The 16,172-nt window shown below is 58.4% G+C and overlaps 1 protein-coding gene across 1 annotated transcript; it reads right to left on the reverse strand.

Annotated features, from left to right (window-relative positions):
* Positions 1–309: 309 nt before the first annotated feature.
* Klf16 (Kruppel like factor 16) lies at positions 310–10,217 on the reverse strand. The gene is made up of 2 exons (XM_005083299.4): positions 9,603–10,217; positions 310–2,388 (listed from the first exon to the last, which is right to left on the reverse strand). The coding sequence occupies exons 1-2, from the start codon at positions 10,054–10,056 to the stop codon at positions 2,087–2,089; spliced, it is 756 nt and encodes a 251-aa protein (XP_005083356.1). The 5' UTR covers positions 10,057–10,217; the 3' UTR covers positions 310–2,086.
* Positions 10,218–16,172: the final 5,955 nt, after the last annotated feature.

Below are 16,172 nucleotides of genomic sequence, written 5' to 3' on the forward strand. Positions count from 1 at the left end.
GGGTCCGTCCCCACCCCCACCCCGCTGACTCCGGAAGGGGGCGGGTGGCAGACGCCCCCAGGAGCCTTGTCATGGAGCTCCGGTTGCTGGGTAACGGGGTGGCGGGTGTGCAGCTGCGCCAGGCGTGGGTGACTTCGTGTTGTGCACAGGCTGCTGCAGACAGCCCCCTTCCAGGGCCTCAGAGGGCCCGAGGCCAGACCCCTGAGGATATCAGCAGGCTGCCTCAGTTTTCCCAGGATGTAGTTGAGAACCTCGGGGACCATACCGGAGGGGGTAGGACGTGGGAACCAATCAGACAAGACACTAGGGCAGGTTTAAAAAAGGGGGGCTTTAATTAAATACAAGGGTGAGAGGCCAGGCGGAAAGGAGGAGGGTGCCTCCCCAAAAGAACAAATCCCTTACAGCTCCTGTCCTGCCTGCGCCGCAGACACTACCCCTCAATGGTTACACCCAAGTTCCGGTGACCAACCAGAACCTGAAGTTAGGGGGAGGGTAAGGACACCAAGAAAGCTCTGCTTGCTTATGGAGTTTCCTCCCAAGGTCCTGGGACCACAGACCTTTCTCCTGTTTGCAGGAAGGGCAGGGGACCGCAGGAGCCGGGATGAAGCAAGATACATCCAGAAGACACAGAAGAATGGGGTCTCAATCCCCACCCCACCCCGTCGACTAAGGCATCTCATTTCTGTGGCCAATGGGAAAGGGCAGCTGGCCTAGGGCCTCCGAGCCCAGCCCCAGAAGGGAGGCCTCCCTCCAGGTAGGCTCAAGTAAAGGTGATGGCACCCAAAGCCTCCCTCATTGGATGACGGAAGATTCTGGAACAAATGGGGACGCCAGAAACCTCCTACAGCCAATATGGGGCAGCTCAACTTACTCTGGGCCCCCAAATCCTTGAAGGAGTGTCCCTAGTTGTCTTTCTAGAAAGGGAACTCCAAGCCACAGCAAGAAGGGGACCGCAAGCCAGACTCTTCCGGGAGGCCTCCCCATCCTACCCTCCAACACTCATACCCCTGAGGACAGTGGCCACACAAGGGGCCCCTGAAACAAGGAACTGGAGCCTGAAAAAATAGTCTGTTCCATCCAAAAAAAAAAAAAAAAAAAAAACCAACAACAAAACAAACACCAAGCCATCCCAGAAGGCCCAGGAGCTGAGCCCCCCGCTTCCAGTCCTGGAGTCCCCCTCTGCAGACACCCAGGAGTGTGGAGGACACGGGCGGGGCAGAGCCCTGCGTCCCTAGGCTGATGGCCACACAGGTTCTATAGAAGATTGTCTGAGACGCAATGCCCCAAAGGCCAAACTCAGGGACCCTAATCCAGGGGGGATGGGGAGGCAGGGCCCCAGGCATCTCTCTCACACATATGCACACCCAGATGGGGGAGCAGGCCCCCATGCCAACAGAGAGGACAATAAATAATCTGTTTCCCATTTGCCCAGCACCGCACCCCAAAGAGAGTGGTGATGCTCTATGAGGGGACCTCCACACGCCCCACCTGTGCCCCCTAACCCTAGTTCTCCTCTGAAAACTGCAGTGTCTTCTATATTCCCAGGGCTGGGGATGTGGGGTGGCCCTATTGAGGGCAGAACCTGTGGACACCTGAGATTTGAGTACCCATGGTGGGGGGGGTCAGCCAGGCTGCGCCCCCCATTTCCCTGAACTTCCGCCAATGGCTTTCAGTGGGGTGGGGACAGGTTGGGGCCCACGGGAAGCCCCAGTCACCTATGGCTCTGTGTACCTGTGTCCCAACCTGGAGGGGTGACTAGGGGGCTGAGGATTAAGGAGCGGGACCGTGGCTAGGTTTCATGCCCAATGCCACCCAGGAGGGAAGGCAGAAGGTAGCAGAAGGGGACACGGAGGACCTGCCACTGCCCACTTGGGGGGATGGGACAGTTAATCATGGCTATTTACAGACAGACACCGAGGCCACCTCCCAGGTCCCCCAGTGACCCAAGTCCATTCTCAGCCCCCCTGACGCTTCCTTGATGAGGGCCGGGACTCCAGGACACGGGCTCTCCAGAGGGCAGATGTGTCCCTTAGTGGAAATCCCCGCCAAGACCTGGCAAGCGGGACACTCTCAGGGCTGACAGGCTCTACAGGCCGGCAGGAGCTGGGCTAGGGACAGGGCTCGGCGCAGGGCTGCCAGCCAGGCTGCAGGGCAGTGAGTCGCTGGGAGAGGCGCTTCGGGCACCAGGTCGTCGCAGTAGTTCCGGACGGAAGCCGGGGTGGCGTCGGGCGTGCTTGGTCAGGTGGTCACTGCGGGTGAAGCGCTTGGTACACAAGGGACAGGGAAACCGCTTCTCCCCGGTGTGTGTCCGGTGGTGGCGGGCCAGCTCATCAGAGCGGGCAAACTTCTTGTCGCAGCCGGGCCAGTCACAGGCAAAGGGCCGTTCACCTGGACAGAAGACAGAGTGGTGAGGGGACAGAAGCAGGGAGAGGTTTCCTGTAAATCCCAAGGCTCCGCCCACCTGTAGGAGCCTCCCTAATTGACACAGCATACCCAGCGACTTAGCTAAAGACTACCCTGCTTCCATCTCCTGCACCAGCGGGAAAGGCATGGATCTGGCTCCCGTGGTGCCGAGGACGAAACCAGGGCCTCCGCACGCTAGGGGAGCACTCTGCCCACTGAGGGGAGCACTCTGCCCACTGAGCTACATGCCCTCACAGGCTTGAGGAGGCAGGGTCTTGCTGAACAGTCCCAGACGGCCTAGAGCTACCTAAAGGCAATCTTGCCTCAACCTCCCAAGTGGGCCACCATGTCTGAGGCTAACTGTCCATTTCTGCCCACCCTAAGGAAAGGTCCTCATTGTGCCTCAGTCCCTTTCTTTCAAACAGCCATGGGACCTGAAAGGAGGCATCTTCTAGGTCTTTGGACACGCGCTCCCCTATACCTTGGGTCGCCTGCAGTTTTAAATACTCAGGCCCAGCTAGCTTCAGTCCGGGGTTCTGAAGCTGGGGATGGCACAACACGCTTGTGCCCCAGCAGAGGTAGGACAGGTCACGCTGGAATCCCAAACTTAGCTTAAATTCAACTGCTGGTTTAGAGAGCCTAGTGCCCAGGGTGTGGTCTCTGGGCAGAGCCAGTCAGGCACAGCAGCTGCCTTTGGCCTGGGGGGGGGCCACCACTAGGCAACTTTTTCCTCAGACCACTCCCACCACCCTGGTGGCCTCCTCGACCCCACCTAGGACCCGCCAGATGTAACTAGCCCCATCAAGCTCTTGGGTTCCCTGGAGACACCCACAGCACCAGACCTCGCCATGTGATTAGCATCTTCCCAGGAAGGCCTCCAATGACCAAGAGGAGGCCAGTGAATTCACCCAGGACCCCAGTGTCTTAGACTTGGTCTGGCTGGCCTTGGGCTCTGGTTCTGGAGACAGGGCCCATGTGCTCCGAGTACCCGAAAGCCCGGGATTCTGATGCCTAAGAGTTGAAGTGCATGCATGGAGTGTGGGACGAAACCCCTGTAAAATTGTGTGTCCAGAGTCGGGAGGAGGCAGGGAGTAAGACCAAGCCTTAAGGGACCGGGAGTCCTAACCTCTGCGAAGTCACCTGACGTGGTCCCAGGTTGATCCACTGGGGAACAGGTACTCAGAAAACAGCCAAGGGCCCTCCAGACGGGATTCATGTAAGTGAGGGAAGGAAGTGTAGAGGCCACCAGAAAGGGGAACAGATACTAGGCAGGCAGGGCAACCCGGTGTTTGCTGTAAGCAGCTCATGGGATCCCCGGAGAGAAAGACCGAGGAAGGGGAGGGGAAGTGGGCGGATACGGTGCTGGGCGGGGCACGACCAACACCGCCCAGGAAGCAGCCAGAAGAAAACCATCTCCATCCGGCCCCCTGCAAACCACACCCAAGTGCCCCCCACCATGGGGGTGTAGAAGCCAGGAAACTACTTCTGGGGTGCCCATGTGCCAATTTAGCAATGCCATCCAGGCAACCTGAGACCCCAGGAAGTTGCGACCCTAGGCAGAAAAGGAAGGGAGAAGGGATCGGTGTTTCTAGGATGCAGCCAGCATCCTTAACATTTCCAAAGTGTCCCCTAAATGATGCAAAATGTCCGGTCCCAATAAGAATGTTTGTCCAAGTGCCCCAAAACAGCCCCAGAAAGGACTCCTCCTCCACCCCAGCTCGACCCCCGCACCCCAGAGACTCAATCTGAAGGGAAGAGGTGCTTGGTTGTAAAGACGAGGTTCCTAGCTTTGGAACAGGTCCCAAGTGACAGAACTACGTCCTATGTCCGTCCAAAGGGGACATGTAATCCTGTCGCCATTTTGCGGACAGAGGAGAGGGGGGAGGGGATGAAAGAGAAGGGGACACCCCCCTAGCACATAATCAGCTTATTTTCCCTTTCGGGGCCTCCCGGTGGGGCTGGTTCCCGCCTCTCGTCCCGTCGCCTAGTTCCACTTAGCCAGGAGCAGGTTGCAGCGGAGACGAGCGCTGCCCGCGCCAGCCTGCTGGGGACGCAGCTGCTGCACGTAGCCACTGGAGAGACAGTGCTTCGGGGCAGGGTCGCCTCCCTGCGCAGGGAGCCTCCCAGTCCCCGCCCCACGCTTGGGGGCTGGGGAGCGCACGCGTGCACACCGGTGGCGGTAAAACCCCCCTCCCCGGCCCGCAACGTCGGGTGCACACTTGTCAAACGCCTGGCCCGGCTGTGCTACAGGATCACAGTCTACCCAGAGGGCTGGGAGATGGAGTTAACCTGGGGGAGACTGCGGGCGAGTTCCCACAGCTCCGGGCTACCTGACTGCAGGCAGGAGGAGGAGAACTAGGTGGGTGGGGACCACGCAGGAAGGGCCCTGTGGGCGTGGCTGTGGACTTGACCCTCTGACTCAGGCGGGGCTGGGGTGAGCTGGGGACAACTCCAGAGCCATAGGTGCTCTGCGGCCTCTGAAACACGGAGGCTGTGACATCCTGTGAACTTGCTCCAGGAGAGGGATGGCCAGCAGAGGGGGCCTGAAGGTGCAGTTTCCATCAGGCCAGGCTTCACCCTGCCTGAGTTGCACCTCACTGGAGTCCATGATGATGAATGAAGTCCAAGCCTTGGCTCTGTGGGCTGCCTGCTGCCCTTGGGCGTTGCGTTACCCCTGGAGAGGGCTGCCCTGACTCTGACGGTGGTCTCCAGTGTAGCTGTCCCTCCCTAATGCCCAGCTGTGAGCTGAGTCCCCAGCTAAGTTCCTAAAATTCACAGACACAGCGAGGTCTGGTGCTGTGGGTGTCTCCAGGGAACCCAAGAGCTTGAATGGGGCTAGTCACATCTGGCGGGTCCTAGGTGGGGGTCGAGGAGGCCACCAGGGTGGTGGGAGTCTGGCATGCAGTGGGAGAGCCTACAGGCCTGGAGGAGTGTGAACCAGGGCAGGCAAGGCTGGCTCACTGGGCCCATGGATCTGACACCTCCCAAGAGAAGAGAGGCAGTGTACTAGAGAGATGCCTCTTGCCACCAGCCTTAACCCTAACCCGAGTTGGATTCCCGGGACCCACATGGTAGGAGAACCAACCCCAAGTCGTCCTCCAATGTTCACATTGCACCGGGGCACACACACGCCCACGCACACAAGCACACAGTAAACTAAACGGAAAACCATGCCAGGCGCTGGTGGCGCAGCCTTTAATCCCAGCAATGGGGAGGCAGGGGCAGGAGGATCTCTATGAGTTCGAGGTCAGCCTGGTCTAAAGAGCCGGTTGCAGGTTAGCCACGGCTACTGGAGTAAAACTGTCTCAAAAGTTCTCAAATTACAGAATGGCCTTACACCCCTTCTCCTTCCCAGAGAGCCAGACTGTCTGGCTATGCCCCACCTCTCAGGAGTTCTTGAAACTGGGGGTGAGGAGACACTCCATGAAACTCCCCAGGACAGACACCAACCCACCCCTCCAAAGGGCGGCCAGGCCCTGGCTGGTATCATCTGCAACTCCCATCCCATCTGGGTTACTTTTATCAGAGGTCTGGGTGGGGCGTGGTTATCACCCCAGCAATGCAGCCAGCCTTGGCTGCTGGCTGTGTCCTGGAAGGAGGAGCTAAGTGGGTATCAGTCCTCGAAGGCCACCTGAACCCCACAGGGACTGACCCTTCCCCCCTTTCTACAGAGCTTCAAAATCAACACTGAGAAATGCTGCCCCTCTGCCTGCAGGTGACCAGGCTCCTTCCTATCCCAGGCCTCAATTTCCCCACCTGTCTCTCCCCCTGGAAATGGCTTCAGAAAAGCTAGGGTGGCTCTGGCTTCTCTGCACCTACCCCCCCACTACCCCACCCTAGTCCTCTGTAAAGAGATTTCCCGATAAGCCCAAATCTGGCCGTGAGACACCCCCACCCTCTAGCCCTCCAAATCCCAGCTCTAGAACCAGCCTGCTGCTCCCTCTGCAGCAGCACCGTTCCCGGCCCCGCCCTGCTGCCCAGGCCTAAGCAGATCTGTCCTTCCAAACCTTCCAACTTCATATTTAGTGGGCAGTGACTCTAGACAGTCCCGGCAACCACATACACCAACATTTCTCCAAATTTATGTAATTGTTTGCATTGCTGTGTGTATGTATGAGTGTGTGCTCCGTGGTGCGTGTGGAGGTCAGGGCCAGTAAGTTCTCTCCTGTGATGGAGGACGCTGGGGTGCATCAGACTGCCACTGGCAGTCACCACCCCTATGACCCCGGCCCAGACCCTAACATTTCTCAGACCTAAGTAAACAGAATTTTCAGAGAATGTAACTAGAGGTGACCCTGAGGCCCTCCAGGAAAAACTGGGCGACTAGGAACGTTTGGTTATCTCAATTAAGGGTAGCCCACGGCACAGGAGCAGGCAGAGGCCACCTACAGCACCTTACTGAGAACCACCTGGTCCCACAGGAGGAGACCCTGCCTGGATGAGTGGTCAGGTTACTCACAGGTCCCTGGGTTCCATCCACAGGGACCAGATCAAAGATTCCCCCCACCCCAGAGGCCTAGGGAGAAAGGATGCCAGAAATGGAGGGGGCTTGGCGAGCAGAATGGCAGCCAGCCTCTCCTCCCACCCCCGCCTCAAGGCTGGCTCTCTTGCAGTATCCATGGCAACAGCGTCAACATCTCCCACAGCCTCTAAAGTACTTCCCCACCCCAAGCAGGGGCTGGGGCAACGGCAGTGCTCAGGGATGCCAAGTTCTGCCGTCTGCCTGTGGGCCCTGGGATGGGGATGTCCTGTAACCTCCCTGGTCTCTACACCCCAAGTACCATGGAATGGACATAATGGGACCTCAAGGTGGCCCTTTGCACTGCTCCATCTATGCCTCAGAACACTAAATAGATCATGGGCGGGCGGGAGTGGGTGGGTGGAGACAGCTCGCTCCCAATGCACAGCCTTAGGGCATGGCTCTATCCCTGCACGAGGAGTCCCACTGACCCTGGTAGTGTGCCACCAAATCCACTTCCAACGAAGAGACTGGGGGTTAGAGCTGGCTCCTATTCGGAACCCTAGCCCTCAGGAGAAAGCTGAAGCAGGGTTGCATCGAATTCCAAAGCCAGTCTGGGTTACAGAGTGAGAACTTGTCTCAAAAAAAATGAGGCTTTTTAATTAATTACAAGGTTCCAGGCGTGGTGGTGCACGCCTTTAATCCCAGCCTTTGGGAGGCAGGGGCAGGTGGATCTCTGAGTTCGAGACCAGCCACATCTACAGAGTTCCAGGACAGCCAGAGTGACATAGATAGACAGGGATCTATTTAAAAAAACCATTTAAGCCGGGCGGTGGTGGCGCACGCCTTTAATCCCAGCACTCAGGAGGCAGAGGCAGGTGAATCTCTGTGAGTTCCAGGCCAGCCTGGTCTAAGTTCCAGGACAGCCTCCAAAACAATACAGAGAAACCCTGTCTTGAAAAAAAATCATTTAAATTCACTATATAGCAACATTCAAGTCTATGTGATCTCCAAACACCCCAAAAATAGCATTAAGTGCCTGGATTCAATGTGGCTCTCCTGGCCCCACAAATGGTTATTATGAGGGGAGCCTGGGGAGGGGACTCCCGTGGTGTTGGTGTTCGACACAGGATTTGGTGAAGGGCTTCACACCCTCCCCACTACAAAGAACTGCCTGTAGTCAACCATAGGCCTGGGTGGGCTTCACCTTGGGTCTCAGATTCTTGGGCATGCCAGATCACCCATCCCTCCCAGCTTAGGAGCAGCTTGCAGCCATTGGCAGAAAGACAACAGAATTGTCTCTTGATGTCCCAGGGGATGGGGGAATGTGCTGGATTCCTCTTTCACAGACCCCCAAAAGTCAAGTTCTGAGAACGAGGTAGAATACAGGGTTGGAGGCGTGGACAGATGGTGCAAAGTCACTTGGTGTGACCCACGGCACCCTGGGCCAGTCTGTGGCAGAGAGACCTTTCTCAAGTGTCACAAAAGCAAACAACAAAAATCTACATTGCCGTCTCTGTGACCCCCTCAAACAAATTCTGTAGAGATAAATACAGAGCAACAGAGAATACAGAGCTGCCTGCCCCAAACTCTGTCCATTCAGGTGCTTAAAGGCAGTAACTGCGGGAGGTACCATCCATGCCCACCCTCTGGCTCAGCAGACTCCAAAGATGGCGCCTCCACCCCTTACCTGCCCTGAATATGCCTGGGGCCACCCACACAAGTATGGAGGCTGTCCTAAACTCTCTCCCAGTGTGACCACGAAGGCAGCCCTCCTTGGGTGCCCTGTTGCCCACAGCAAGAGTGGGACAGCCTGTATCTTTTATATAGACAGGAGACCGTAGGGGGCAGACAGAGGCAGGTCGGCCTATCTCAGGGAAGCCGCAGGGCTGCTGGTTACACCACCACTAAAGCCAAAGCACATTCCCAGCTAAAATGGATAAACCCTTGGAGCGACCAGGACAGGAAGCAAAAGGTTTCCCCTAGCCAATCCCGAGGTGTGGCTAAGTCTCGCTGCCCACCCTGGACTCTGTGCAGATCCATCACAGGTGTGTGGAGTGTGCAAACTCGGGTGGTTGGGGGGGCGGGGATTTCAATCCCACTGAAGACTCAAGCCCCTAACTCCAAGTCGTGGCCTCCCTCCATCTCATTTAAGCACTGAGAATATGCGGGACAGCCAACCCCTCACCACCACCCCCTGGCACCGCGCCAGAGACCTCGACGCCCTCCGGAGGGAATCCGCGCAGCTACCCCGGTGGCGGTGACCCGGATCCTCCCACCCTCTTCACAGATAAGGAAACTGAGGCTGGGGGCAGGGCCGAGGAAGAGCTACGGAACCGGATGTTCTGACCACCAAGCGCCAAGAGACTGCGAGCGCACAGAAACGGGACAGGAGCACGAGGCGGGACTGAAGGGACCTGGGGAACACGGCCGCGCGTGGTGGACCCGCCGTGCCGGGGTGGATCCCGAACAGCAGCCAGCAGTCTCGAGAGCTCAGTCCACCAGGGCCGCCCTCCGCGCGCCGCCCGACCGCGTGGCCGCCACGCCCCCCGCGCGCGCCCCACCCACCATGTCCCCGCCTTCCCGGCCGGCGGGGCGGCTGAGTCCCGGGCGCGCCCCCCTCCCCGCCCCCCACGCGCCACGCAGTTTCGGGGCTCCCGGTGAGGTGGGGGAAGGGGGTCCCCGAGACCTCTCCAACGCGCCCCCTGCACCCCATGGGGGTTAAAAACGAGTAGCTTACCTGTGTGCGTCCGCAGGTGTGACTTGAGGTGCGAAGACTTGTAATAGGCTTTGGCGCAGCCTGGGAAGGGACAACGGTGGCTCTTGGCAGCCCCGGGGGCGCGACCCGAAGACGGCGACGAAGCGGCCGAGGAAGAGGAGACCGGCGAGGTGCCCCCCGCGGTGCTGGCTGCGGTGGCGACTCCGGGCCCGCCTCGAAGATCGGCCAGGATGCTGGCGGCCAGCAGGTGGGGCGCAGCGCTGGCGCCTCCCGGCCCCGGAGCGGTAGCTGGCGGTGGCGGAGCTCCAGGGGTCCCCGGCGGCGTGGCCTCACGGCGCGTAGCGCGCACATCCAGGCCGGCAGTGGGGCCCGCGCCCTCGGGGCCGGGTCGCCCGCGATGCACTACGGGTCCAGAGGAGATGGCCATGAGGACGTCGGCGGCGAAGTAATCCACGCACGCCACGGCCGCCGACATGCCGGGCAAGAGCGCGCGGGCGCGGGATCGGCGGTGGGAGAGAAGCGAAGGCGGCGGGAGCTGCGCCCGTCCGGCGGCGACTGCTGGAGTGCGGGAGGCGGAGGAGGAGAGGGAGGAGGGGAAGGAGGAGGAGGCCCCGGCGCGCCGCCGCCGCCCGCTCTCAGCCCCGCCCCGCCCCGCCTGACGCGCCCTGACGCACCGGAGCCCGCGGGGGCGGCCGCGGCCCGCCCCGCCCGGAGGACGCCCCCTCGGGGCTCAGTGGCCACGCCCTCCCTCCCATTGCGGTCACGCCCCCTCCTGCCGCGCCCTCCGCTGCCGGAGAGTCGCGCGCCACCGCGGGTGGGCGGAGCTCACTCCGCCAGCGGCCGGTCCTCCCCTACTTCCACACTCTGGTGCGCCCGCGTCCCCCAGCGCCCTGGATCGCGCCCTCTCCAGGGAAGAACAAGTCAAAAGGAGGGAAAGCCTCCCCTCGGCCCGGCATACACTACCCCCCGTTCCCGGATCGCCACCCCCGAACGCGCTAAGAGTTACGCCCACTCGGCGACACTCCCACACGCCCCACACCAGCCTCGGATGTCCCACCTCCTACCCCAGTGCGCGCCACGCCTCCTCCGGGTGCGCGCTCCATCTCCCGGGCGCGCCCACCACGCTGTGCCGGGTGCGCAGACGCCGGGAGCCCGCCCTCTCCGACTTGTCCCTCCCTCCCCCCCCACGAGCACTGGGGCGCGCCCCTGTCCGCGGTGGGGAGGGGAGGGCAGGGATCAGCACGTGGCCAGGGTGGGGGTGCGGAAGCGCGCGTCCCCGCCCCCGGGCCACGTGCGCGACCCTTCCCCCCTTCCTCGCCCTGGCGCCGGGCTGTAATCCTGCAGTCCTGACTCCCCATCTCTGGGGTCCCCAATGTCATGCTTGTCTTGGGGACGAAATATTCCGGCAGTGGGCCTTAGGGGAGCAGGGTGCACGCCACCCAGCCTGACCGAGTGAGGCTGTAGAATTCATCTTTCCGCACCGGGGTTCGGGAATCACTAAGCCTGTGGGTAATCGGAATGGCAAAAATGAGCGTGGCTGCAATGAGAAGGCCAGGCTCGGTCACCCACTGGAAGCTAGGACACTGAGTTCTGGACGTTCCCTTCCTCCCTTGGTTGTGGTCCTTGAGATTGGAGCAGGGAAACTGAGGCTGACTAATGGAGCAACTGGAAACTCCCAAGGATGATCCGGCCAAGTTGTGAAACGAGGGCTCTCTAAACGCCCCAGGCCACAGGCGCCGGTTGCGCGGAAGTAGGCGATCAGACGCCCGCCCCTTCCTAACTCCCGCCGGGTGGAGGAGGCCGTGCAGGGGCCCGCGCGGCCTCCAGGGGGCGAAGCGCGCCAGCCGACAGCAGTCTGTCAGCCAAGGCTCTTTCTGCTTCTCAGGCAGAGGCTGGATGGTGGCAGTGACGCCTACCCTGGGTGCCATCTCTGCCTCCCCCACTTGCATCCCCAGCTGACTTGGTCAGGTTCTGCCTCTCTGCCCTCGGGTCGGCCATGTTTCCCCAGACCCCACTGTACTTGGTGGTGAAACCCATGTCACTCAACAGCAGAAGTTGGATCCACTCTGGCTGGACAGACGTGAGCCAGGAGGACACACCCACCTTCTTCCCCGGGTTTGTACAACCACGCAGGTCCTGGCCTCTGTGTCTCCAGAAGGTGAGGGATGGCACCCCTGCAGGGATCTGGTGCCCTCCCTCCTCACAGCGGCTAGAAGGGTCGCACGGCCACCAGGCGATGTCACGTGCAGGCCAGGCAGACCCTGCTGAACCATGTAACCCATGAAAGGAACAGTTGCCCTACCCTACACGTGACATGGTACGGCCAAGGCTGGACCCCTGTACACACTTCTGACGCTGAGGACTCTGGGAAACTACGCAGCTTGCTCCCACAAGACCTGACCAGTGAGAGTGGCCTTTCTCCTGTGACAGTACCCCTGGGGCTCGGGTACCAGCCCTTGCTAGTCTCATGGGTGAGTTTTATTTCCAGACAGGATCAAGGTAAGTGACAGGTCTGAGCTGCCATGACGGACCAACATTTGGCTATATGTATTTCAGGTCTTTTTTTGACATGGGGTTTCTCTATGTAGCCCTGGCTGTCCTGGAACCCAGTCAGTGTAGACCGGGCTGGCCTCAAACTCACAAGAGATCCACTTGCCTCTGTCTTCGAAGTGCTGGAGTTAAGGCGTGACCACCACACCTGGGCCCAAAGGTGAGCTATTAAGGACCTTGTTGAGAGCTCTGGGTTCCATTCTGAGGGACAGGGGTCCTAGAGGCCTGTCACCTCCCTGAGACTCACAATGCACCTTGTTTTGCCTGTTCTGAGCTCTGCCCTAGGAGACTACACAGACTTGGGTCAGGTAAAACAGAAACTACAGCCTCATTTCACTGTTGCTCCCAAGCCATGTGGCTGACACCAAGAGCTCCGGGGCCCAGACAGGCTGTTTCTTAGGGACAGTGACTGTATACTGGCTTTAACTGAAGGCTGGACAGGGCTACACCGGACCGTGGTTTTGTTTGACAGTTGGTTTCTAATTACCTGGGCTTGTAGTGCACACCTTTAATCCCAGCACTTCCGAGGTGGAGGCTGGAGGCAGGTAATTCTTGGCTATACAGTGAGTTCCAGGCCAGTCTGGACTGTGTAAAATCCTGTTTAAAATCCCAGCACTGAGGCTAGGTGGCGGCGGCACACGCCTTTAATCCCAGCACTTGAGAGGCAAGTGAATCTGTGTAAATTCAAGGCCAGCCTAGGCTAATTCTAGAACAGTCAGGGCTACACAGACAAACCCTGTTTCAAAACACTCATTAGATAAAGTCCCAGCCCTGAGAAACAAAACCCCAAAACATCTGACTGAATCAGTGTGCAAGTCAGCCCCGCAATCAGTATCCACCTGCCCCTCAGCCCAAGCGCAGCCTGCCCACATGTCCTTGTCCCCACTGAATATCTAGGTAAGGGGGGTAACTGTCACAGAGACCTGAACCAGGTCCAAAGACAGGATGGCTTCAGGAGGAATCTGGACCCTAAGGCAGCACTGGTCTTCCGTGCCCTCAGCAGGACAGAACGACCTGAAGGTGCAGGGTGGGAAAGACCCATGTCTCCATTTGAGGGGTACACCCGAGGCCGCTCTGATCTTGTCCCCTCTAGTCATTGGGTGCCATGATATGCCTAGGTCACTTGGCGAGGTAAGTCATGTAAGTAGGGAACTAGGGAGCATGAGCTGACTCACGGCCTGTGACCATGTGTTGACTGGGAAGCCACTTCGACCAGGGCGTGACAGTGGCTGGGAAATTCACAAAAGGGAAAGCGAGCGTGCTGGCCAGTTATCTCACAGGCTGGGGGGGTGCTTCCTGGAGTTGATAAAGGCCTCTGGGAAAGGGGTGTGTGTAGAAAGGAACTAGGGAAACAAGACCCTCAGAAGTACAGGCAGTCACAGACAGACAAGCTAGGAGCTAGGTCACTGTCCAGTCCCCAGGGCTCCCAACTGGCCGCCATGCTCTGCATCTTGTGGGAAATGGGCAGGCAGAGAAGACAGGCTGGTCACCCACTCCAGATACCTGTGGTTGCTGCCGCCAAGAGGCACGGGGTTCACAGGGCACCCGTGACTGAACCACACGGACTCACTCACTATCAGGATATCCAGCAAAAGAATCAAAGGGAGGCTGGATCGCTTCAGCCTGTGTAAGGTAAGTTTCATCATAGTTTTATCTGTGTGAGCAACCTGCTTGCACTGATTTGCTTTTGTGCCCTTCACTGGGGACTCTTGGGATAGGGGCTGCACCCTTGACCACGCCCCAGCCCTTCAAAGATTAGTAGGACGAAAAGGGGCTCATTGGATGTTCATGAGAAAAAAGAATGCTCCAAGTTCCTGCAACTTGGGTGACGGTGTAGAAGAGGCCTTAGTCTTTCAATGATTACAGCAAGACAAGGGTAGAGGCTTAGAATCCTCATATAAGCTGTGTAGGGAGATTGGGCTGGGTGAATCTCTAAGAGTTTGAGACCAGGGCCTACAGAGAGAGTTCCAGGACTACACAGAGAAACCCTATCTCAAAATACAAACAAACAATGAAAAACACACAAGATAAATTACCAGCCAGATTGGTGGCACACATCCTCATTACAGTGCTTGGGAAATGGAGGCCAGAGGATCAGGAATTCATGGCCAGCCTGGACAACACAGTGAGTTTTAGGCTAGCCTTCGTTAGCAAAGACTCTCAAAATGCCAAGATACCAACTCTTTAAAATTGCAGATTTAAAATGACCATGACGTCATCGGGATGTGGTGCCGTACACCTGCAATCCTCAGGCAGGGTGGGGGAGCCTGAGGGTCTGGCATGGTTAAGAGAGCTTGCTGCTCTTGCAGAGGACCCAAGCTTGATTCCCAAAACCCATGTGGAGTGGTTCACAACCACCTGTGACTTCAGGAGAACTGAGACCCTCTTCGTGCTTCCCTGGACACCTGCACTCGGGTGGTAACAGACCCACCTACAGGCCAAGCAGCCACACTTACATGATGCTGTAGATGTATCTGTGTGCACCTGTGTATGAGTGTGAGCACCTGTGTATGAGTGTGAGCACCTGTGTATGAGAGTGAGCACCTGTGTCAGAGAGTGAGCGCCTGTGTATGAGAGTGAGCACCTGTGTCAGAGAGTGAGCGCCTGTGTCAGAGTGAGCACCTGTGTATGAGTGTGAGCACCTGTGTATGAGTGTGAGCACCTGTGTATGAGAGTGAGCACCTGTGTATGAGTGAGCACCTGTGTCAGAGAGTGAGCACCTGTGTCAGAGAGTGAGTGCCTGTGTATGACAGTGAGCACCTGTGTCAGAGTGAGCGCCTGTGTATGACAGTGAGCGCCTGTGTCAGAGAGTGAGGGCCTGTGTCAGAGTAAGCACCTGTATATGAGTGTGAGCACCTGTGTCAGAGAGTGAGCACCTGTGTCAGAGAGTGAGCACCTGTGTATGAGTGTGAGCACCTGTGTCAGAGAGTGAGCACCTGTGTCAGAGAGTGAGTGCCTGTGTATGACAGTGAGCACCTGTGTCAGAGTGAGCGCCTGTGTATGACAGTGAGCACCTGTGTCAGAGTGAGCGCCTGTGTATGACAGTGAGCGCCTGTGTCAGAGAGTGAGGGCCTGTGTCAGAGTAAGCACCTGTATATGAGTGTGAGCACCTGTGTCAGAGAGTGAGCACCTGTGTCAGAGAGTGAGCACCTGTGTATGAGTGTGAGCACCTGTGTATGAGTGTGAGCGCCTGTGTATGACAGTGAGCACCTGTGTCAGAGTGAGTGCCTGTGTATGACAGTGAGCACCTGTGTCAGAGTGAGCGCCTGTGTATGACAGTGAGCGCCTGTGTCAGAGAGTGAGGGCCTGTGTCAGAGTAAGCACCTGTATATGAGTGTGAGCACCTGTGTCAGAGAGTGAGCACCTGTGTCAGAGAGTGAGCACCTGTGTATGAGTGTGAGCACCTGTGTATGAGTGTGAGCGCCTGTGTATGACAGTGAGCGCCTGTGTCAGAGAGTGAGGACCTGTGTCAGAGTGTGAGCGCCTGTGTCAGAGAGTGAGGGCCTGTGTCAGAGAGTGAGCGCCTGTGTCAGAGTGTGAGCACCTGTGTCAGAGAGTGAGCGCCTGTGTATGAGAGTGAGCGCCTGTGTATGAGTGTGAGCACCTGTGTCAGAGAGTGAGCACCTGTGTCAGAGAGTGAGGGCCTGTGTCAGAGTGTGAGCACCTGTCAGAGAGTGAGGGCCTGTGTCAGAGTGTGAGCACCTGTGTCAGAGAGTGAGGGCCTGTGTCAGAGTGTGAGCACCTGTGTCAGAGAGTGAGGGCCTGTGTCAGAGTGTGAGCGCCTGTGTCAGAGAGTGAGGGCCTGTGTCAGAGTGTGAGCACCTGTGTCAGAGAGTGAGGGCCTGTGTCAGAGTGTGAGCGCCTGTGTCAGAGAGTGAGGGCCTGTGTCAGAGGGTGAGCACCTGTGTCAGAGTGTGAGCGCCTGTGTCAGAGAGTGAGAGCCTGTGTCAGAGAGTGAGCGCCTGTGTCAGAGAGTGAGGGCCTGTGTCAGAGTAAGCACCTGTATATGAGTGTGAGCGCCTGTGTCAGAGAGTGAGCGCC

Source organism: Mesocricetus auratus, unplaced genomic scaffold, assembly GCF_017639785.1.
Source record: "Mesocricetus auratus isolate SY011 unplaced genomic scaffold, BCM_Maur_2.0 Super-Scaffold_100676, whole genome shotgun sequence".
NCBI classification, from domain to species: domain Eukaryota; kingdom Metazoa; phylum Chordata; class Mammalia; order Rodentia; family Cricetidae; genus Mesocricetus; species Mesocricetus auratus.